The sequence below is a fragment of the Xenopus tropicalis genome, chromosome 1, assembly GCF_000004195.4.
Source record: "Xenopus tropicalis strain Nigerian chromosome 1, UCB_Xtro_10.0, whole genome shotgun sequence".
Taxonomy (NCBI): Eukaryota; Metazoa; Chordata; class Amphibia; order Anura; family Pipidae; genus Xenopus; species Xenopus tropicalis.
The window spans coordinates 107,141,235-107,149,303 of record NC_030677.2 but is presented as its reverse complement, the minus strand read 5'-3'; the positions used below and the strand labels follow the sequence as shown (position 1 = coordinate 107,149,303).

The window sequence follows — 8,069 nt, the reverse complement described above, 5'->3', positions numbered from 1 at the left end:
ATAATTTACCAGGCCCTTCTAAATCAAAGAAATCATCAGGTATAGTAGTTGATTATTTTATTCCTGACTACATTAAGGGGATTCAGATCTGTAGTTTTCCTTCTATATCATTCAACCAATGTGCAGTATAATGTCTTACTGGGCCATTTGTATTCCAGCATGTTATATAAAAAGAAAGACCCAGTAAAATAGTCTCAGGAGTATAAATGTTTATTTTCTGTTTTCATGTAAATTAATAGCTCATTTTTTTTTTCAAATAGATACAGAATCGCCGTCAGTATTTCAAAGACTCGCAAGAAATACCTTCAGAAGAAGCGACAAGGTGAGACAAAAGAAGCACCTTGGGGTTCTCCATAAATTGTATAATTTGGTAAAATATAAGGCAACAGACTTGTATATAGATCATGCAACTAGTGACTGCTAATATTGTCCTAGCTTGAAGGGGGGGGGGGGGTGAATACTAGTTTTTACATAGCATTTTTCTAGTGACTAGAACGTTCTTTTTATTTTTTTTATTGATTTGTTTTCTATTGTTTCTACATTAGTTCAAATTAGTTTTTTTTTCCTTTAATTGATGGGGTCTCTACAATATGAGGGTGAAAGCAGATGGAAATATTAGGCTGCTGTACATATTTCACTTTTTAAAATGATTTCTGTTGTTTCTTTTGTTCATGTTTATCTTTGCAGGCGACGGATGCTACATGCAGACCTGCAAATAATTTCCCAGGGCCTAATAAAGCTTCAGGTATAGTGTTTAAGTGATTACTGACTTATTTACTTAGTAGTTGTTGTTTTTTGGAGATTGAGATTTTAAATGAGCAAACTGTATTTGCAACGATTTTACCTATAAAAAAGTGACTGATAGCATTCATACATCACTGTATCACATAGTTTTTTGATTCCATGTTAACTAGAAGATTATATTTTTACAGGATCGACATCAGTATTTAAAAGACTAAGCAACGCTACTAGAAATGTGTTCCGAAGAAGCAACGTGGTAAGTCTATTGAATTTCCCAATAATATAATATTATCATGGACTGAACTGACTTCCTTTGGTCCTTGTGTGTAGGAGATTTTATAAATTACAGTTTATACTATGCAATGCTTCAGTTATATTAATGGGAGTAAAAGTGAACAATTAAGAAATAAAATAAGAAAAAGGCAAAATGTAATAATTGTGTGTGGGTCTTAAACTAATACAGACATGACTTTACACAGGAAATGATTTTATGCATGCAGAGCCCCCTCATAGAGACAAACAAAATGATATTCTGCATATAATGTGAACGGCAAACCTTGCTATTCTCCACAGTGTGTATAAATATAAATTTATTGAAAGTCACAAAGTTTTTAAAAGACACAAGGCTTTCATATAAGACCAGCAACTGGTAACTTTTAATAATTTTATAGATTAAATGAGGGAGTACATTACTTCATAAAAATATATATAATACATACACACACACACACATCTGTTCAAAAGAATTTTAGAATAATGAATTCCTAACTTTATTTACCTTTAATTTTCAGGTCCAACCCCGGAATACAAATGCCAAGGTAAGCCTGAAAATCAAATCTGCTTTATGTTATTGCCTTTTGTTTTTACGCATTTGGCTCTCTGTTATGGTTTTAATGGAAATGCCCTGTGACATTTGGTTGCCTATGCATATTGTTCCCCAGTGCAGGCTAAAAAAATGTCTAAAGATACTTTTTCATTGATGTCAAATTTCCCCAGTAGGAAATACAAAAAGCAAAAATTGTTTTTAATTTTTTAGACTGATCTCAGTAGGGAAAATGTTTTCAATGTTGTTTAAAAAAACCCTGAAATATTAAACTATAACTAGATTACTGTATATCCTACAGACTATATACAACCAGAGCTTTAAATGCTATTTTATTTGTTTTATCTATAGAAAGCCACTGATCCCACTGTGAAGAAATTGGCATATACATGGGGGAAAAATAGAGACCATTCAACAGAAAAGAAGAAAACTGTTAATAAGAAAAAAGACCCTTCACCCTCAAAACAAGCAAAAGAAGATGTACAAAAAGGGCAGAAAAATAACCCACTGCTTGTGAAACCAAAGGGGAAGGTAACAGATAAACAGAAAATAGACCTATCACCTGCAAAACAGAAGAAAAAAGATCCATTGCCCAAAAAACAGACTAAGGATGTACCAAAAGGGCAAGGAACTATGCCAAAGAAAAAAGACCTTTCGCCTGCAAAACAGGCAAAGGATAATGCACCAAGAGGACGGGAAACTGTTTGGAAAAAACAAGACCCATCCTCTGCCAAAGAGATAAAGACGAATGTGCGAAAAGGACAGAAAAAAGATATTTCACCAGCAAAAAAGACAAAGGATAATATATCAAAGGGGAAGGGAACTATGCAGAAGAAAAAGGACCCTTCACCTGCAAAACAGGCAAATGCTATTGTACCAAGGGTATGGGAAACTGTGCAGAAGAAAAGAGACCCATCACCCGCCAAACAACCAGAGAAGAATGTACAAAAATGGCAGAAACCAGAACAGCGCAAAATAGATCTTTCACCTGCAAAACAGGAAAAGCCAATTTTAACAAGAGAGCAGGAAACTGTGCAGAAGAAAATAGACCAGTCACCTGCAAAAGTGCAGGACACTGTCCGAAGGATAAATATTTTGCCCGCAAAACCAATAAATACTTTACCAAATAAGGAAATAGCTGAAAATGAGAGAAAGGTCCAGTTACGAAAAGAACAGAAAAAAGTTATTCAGAATCAAGACCTTTCACCTATGAATAAGATAGAAAAACAGACACCTGAAAGGCAAAATGCTGTGAAGCAGGAAAAAAACAAAGAACCACAGACAGGGAAAAAATATTTAAAGGTTCAAGTAAGTGACTGAAAGTTACTGATACTTTAATGTGCACATATCAATTGTTATTTTGTAAAACTGCTTTCAGATAATAATATACACTTAGGAATTTAGATAAAGTTTAGCATTCAGCTGGATTGACTGGTGATCCAATATGTTACTAATGATATATATGACATATACTGCTCTATACAGAATCAACATAATTTAATATGTTATTATAGGAATTAACTATTTCTTCTTTACCTCTTTAGTTTGTGGAACCTTTAGATATTCCCATTGCCAAGCCTCAAAAGCAGCCAGAGAATCAGAAGTGGTATGATGCTTTATGTTATAATACTACAATGTTAATAGCATGATAGTTCTATTTTGTGTGTGTGGCAAAACTTTATGCTATACAAAATGTACTAAATTCTACATTATTCCCTTTCAGTGTTAAACAGAGTTATCTGACAAGTATCCAAGACTACCGTCTTGGTCGTATGCTAGGCAAAGGAAGTTTTGGCAGGGTAAGTTGTATAGTACTGGTAAAAATTATGACTATTATCAATGTATGCAGTTTAACTTTAAAACAAAATGTCTTTTTGCAGGTGTTCCTGGCTCTGCATAAACCTTCCAACAGAAACGTTGCCATAAAAGCATTAAGCAAGACCCATATTCTTAATTCTGGTTTGACTAAAAAGTAAGTAAAAAGGACAATGGACATAATAAGAACTTAAAATGTAACCTTCACCAACATTCAAGGAAAAAGTATCTCACTGCACTACATTTTCCAAGTGGTTCTTGTCACATACAGTATGGGAATTATTTACTTACTTTCAATGACTGAAAACACCAGGATATCAATGGGGGGGGCCAATATATGTGTAATTTAGAAATACTGACACATTTTTGCATAATTTCTATAATTAATTTTCCCACAGAGTTTTTCTCGATTGACTTTTAACATTTTTCTGTTCCAGTGTTATGCTTGAAAAGAAAATCCTAAAAATGGTCACTGAGGTCCAACATCCTTCCATGCTTGGATTATTTGCTGCCTTCCAGACTGAACACCACCTGTGCTTAGTGACAGAGTATGCAGCTGGAGGTGACCTACATGCTGCTATTAAGACAAAATTATCACAGGAAAGCATTGTGTAAGTGTCCTTGGGAGTAGAACTTGTGTTCATGCATGCGCATGAGGAGGGGCGTAGAAAGGGGGCGGCCTCAGGGTGCTGGTATAGCCAAGATAAATGCAGCATTTGCGTATTTCCCACCACCATTTGTTTGTTTGCTGTCCTTGCTGGACAACAGTTAGACATTCTAAACTGATTTATTTTCATCTTATCTCTGCAGATTTTATGCTGCCTGCATTGTTAACGGCTTGCAGTTCCTACATAGCAAAAGAATTGCTCATAGGTAAGTATTGCTAAAATGTTAATGTGTCCGCATTAGTGTATAAAACTGGATAAACAAATTGCTACACTACAACATATACAGAACTATGAAAACTAAACATTTTCTACAATCTGTATTTCATTTAATAAACTAATTGTATTAACATTTGCACTTTAAAAAATATGTTGTTTTTTTCATTATTGCAGAGATTTAAAGCCAGAGAATATCCTTCTGGATGAGAAAGGTTATGCAAAAATTGCTGATTTTGGACTCTCAATAGAAGGTACATTTTAAGCTGCATGAAGTATTGAGGGGAATGGTTTTTATTGGTTTATCTACTTTATTATGCTGATAGGATTTGTATTGAAGAAGTTTAACAAAAAGGCCTAATCTTTCTTCTGGCCCAAGAACTTTGGTTGAGAAACTAGGTAATTTTCTTAAGGGGCATTCAGAATTTTGCCTGACACTATAGCAGGCTATTGGTCTTGTGTTGATCATTTGACCCCCAACCATTCCACATATAAACTTCAAATAAACTAACTAGTAATTTTGTTTGATCTTAAGGAATTGGCCGTAATGATATTATCATCGGAAGATGTGGAACAACAAACTTTATGGCCCCAGAAATGTTCACAAAACCCTACTATACCCGAGTAGTGGACTGGTGGGCCTTAGGTGTGATTATTTATGAAATGGCTACTGGAGAGGTAAGTAAATATATCCAGTCTCTAAATCAAATAACAAATCATTCCTTTTGTTGACTGGAACAATGCTTTTCAGGGTTTATTGCTATAGACAAAAAAACATTTGCATCTGGGCACAACATGTCTAATGTCTAAAAATGAAACAATGCAAATTTTATTTAGATTAAGTTTTTCTGCACAAATATTAGCAATCCTGTTTTTCCAATTCTAGTTATCATATAAATTTTTAATTCTTAAAAAAATGCAAAACACCTTGAATTCAAAAACTGATAAATTCCCCTCTCCATGCTTCGATTTGTTTTGGCAGAACACTCGGGTATCATTCAAATCCAGAATCCATGCTAAGGGATGCTGGGAATCAGTCAAATCCTGTATTCTATGCATCCCTAATAATTTTCACTATATATTTATTTATATATGTATATATGTATGTATGTATTAGAGTCTTCTCAGAGAGTCTTGCTTACTAAACAAATATCTCTCTACTATTTCAGTTGCCATTTTACTCAGCAGACAGAAAAATATTGACTGCGAAAATTGTTTTTGAAGAACCATATTATCCTGCATACCTTCATGAGGATACTCGCAGTATAATTGAAGCAGTAAGTATAGACAATCATTATGCCGATATATTCTATTAGCAATATCTGAAACCACAAACAGTTACTGGTACATTATTACACAGACAACTTAACGGCAATCTGTAAAGAATAAAAATCTAATGAAAATGTAAAAAGCAAACAAAGTAAATTAAATCGCAAAACAGCTTATAACACTTTTTACTAAAAACTAAAAAGCTGGTTCATGTGACCAGTTAGAATGATTTTCAAAATAAGTAACTCCACTTTTAACTTTCACTGTGATTATAGATTTGGTGGGGTGTCAGATTAAGCGCTGAATGCAAAACTCCTACACTACATTAAACAGAATATTGTTTTCACTGCTCAAAGAAGTGTTATATATTCTGACAAGTTTAATAAATGTGTCAATTTCACAAAAATCTCCTGAGTCAGAAAAATTTTAGAAACTATGCTGCACTATCCGACTATGCTGAATTATTCTAATTGTATTGTTCATATTTTTGTAGCTCTTGACTAAAGCTGCGCCATCACGTCTTGGATCAAGCAGACGTGGTGCTGAAGATGTAAAATCACATCCTTTCTTTAAGGTATGTGATGAACTTCTGTAATATTATCTTTTTAGGAACAATTTACTTACATAATCCATTGGTTACAAATATTTGTTGTATATTTTGCATACATATGAATACTAATGTCAATCTTCTGTTTTCCAGAACATAAATTGGGAGGCTCTAACAAAAAAACAACTCAGGCCAAAGGTGCCACCCAAGCCTTCTGCAAAACATAATACAGGAAAGCCGATCTTAACAGACAATACAAATAACAAACCAATAGCAGAGGCAATCCAAGGAGTATTTAAAGAATTTGATGAGGCAGAGATTACTTGTGGCAAAGTAAAGAATTGTAAAAAATAAAAGTTTAGCAAGACCAACCTATCCAAAATGAAACTCGTGAAAACAGGAGCCTTACATAACTAAAAAGGTAAGCTTTTGTGATGGGATTTGAAAACTAAATATATAAATATGTTTATTTTTATACACACAGTAGCGCAGTTTCTCTCTATACATCAAACTATATTACTAGTTCTTATTCCTAAAAGATGGTATCACAGGTTGTTTGTTTTTGCACACTGAAATACAGTATGTCTGCCAACTGCAGAAACTGATGCAAATAGTGTACATTGTTGGGTATTCATACAACCCCAATACCTCCTTTTTAATCAAAAATTAAATCTTTAAAGAGCATGTTTACTTGCTCCTATTGCTGAAATGCAAAACATATCTTAGCATTGTGTGAGACATTGTGTAGTACAGCAATCATCCTTGTCACCTTAGGCCATCGCATTCATTCTATAGATGTATGTTAAACATCTAGCCATTTTATGGAGAGGCTAAGGGGCCCATTTACTTACTCACGAACGGGCCGAATGCGTCCGATTGCGTTTTTTTCGTAATGATCGGTATTTTGCGATTTTTTCGGAAAATTATCGCGACTTTTTCGTTACCAATACGATTTTTGCGGAAAAAAGCGAGTTTTTCGTAGCCATTCCGAAAGTTGCGATTTTTTCGTAGTGTTAAAACTTGCGCAAAACGTCGCGCCTTTTAAGTTTTAACGCTACGAAAAAACCGCAACTTTTCGCGCAAGTTTTAACGCTACGAAAAAATCGCAACTTTCGGAATGGCTACGAAAAACTCGCGTTTTTTCGCGCAAATCGTATTGGTAACGAAAAAGTCGCGATAATTTCCAAAAAGTCGTAAAGGCGCCAAAAAATCGCGAAAAAGTCGCAAAATGTTCGTTTTCCAATCGGAATTTTTCCAATTCGGTCGGAATTCGTGTCTTAGTAAATCAGCCCCTAAGACTAAACTGAGCAGTTAGTGACGCTTTTCCTGAGCTACTATTATAACAGTAAAAACTATAAATATATACTTATTCATATGGATATAAATATATAAGACCTGGATTGAGCAGTACATTTTTTTTTTTAGGGAGGGAGGGAGGAGAGCTCCTGTGCTGGCTATGACTGCCGAGGCAGCCGTAAGATAAAAGACGAGGAAGGAGCTAAAGCTAAGAAGTCACTGAAGGGAGAGGTAAGAGATACTGCTCCTTTACGTTTCTCTGCACAAACACTATGGGAGGAATTAATCAAAGTGGAGATAGCCCTTTTTTGGACTAAAAGTGGTGGAAAACACTTTCTCCATATTCACAGAAATCTACCTAAATTCCAACCCAACTGCCACTTTTTTTTACAGGCAGTTTTTTTGAATTTGTCTTTTAATTACATTTTTTACGCCATTTTTTCCTTCCATTTTTAAAATGGAGTAGCCATATCGGTGATCAGCAAGCAGCACATACATAATGGCACGCAAACTGGGATATTGGGGTACTGTGAATTCAAGGTTGGATTGTCCAACAGGGCCCTGGAAAAAAAGCCTATTGTGGTGTAATGCAGGAGGTGGGCCCTTGATTCACTTTTTCCAATGAAGAATGTATTTAGACCCTTAAATCTTGTTATAGAAGTGAAATTACACACAAACTTAGAAAGCCCGGTTTGTC

The 8,069-nt window shown here is 34.7% G+C and overlaps 1 protein-coding gene across 1 annotated transcript; it reads left to right on the top strand.

The window, feature by feature from the left end:
• The first annotated feature begins 935 nt into the window (after positions 1-935).
• LOC116412009 (calcium-dependent protein kinase 2-like) lies at positions 936-3,793 on the top strand. Its single transcript, XM_031905092.1, has 7 exons — positions 936-997; positions 1,533-1,559; positions 1,916-2,872; positions 3,109-3,170; positions 3,288-3,363; positions 3,445-3,536; positions 3,778-3,793. The coding sequence occupies exons 3-7, from the start codon at positions 2,198-2,200 to the stop codon at positions 3,791-3,793; spliced, it is 921 nt and encodes a 306-aa protein (XP_031760952.1). The 5' UTR covers positions 936-997; positions 1,533-1,559; positions 1,916-2,197.
• Positions 3,794-8,069: the final 4,276 nt, after the last annotated feature.

Excerpts from the sequence above, each read along its gene's own strand:
- LOC116412009 (XM_031905092.1), top strand. The coding sequence starts at position 2,198 with ATGCCAAAGAAAAAAGACCTTTCGCCTGCAAAACAGGCAAAGGATAAT. Across the intron at positions 3,171-3,287 it reads CAGCCAGAGAATCAGAAGTG|TGTTAAACAGAGTTATCTGA; the intron begins GTATGATGCTTT and ends ATTCCCTTTCAG. Across the intron at positions 3,364-3,444 it reads GCAAAGGAAGTTTTGGCAGG|GTGTTCCTGGCTCTGCATAA; the intron begins GTAAGTTGTATA and ends GTCTTTTTGCAG.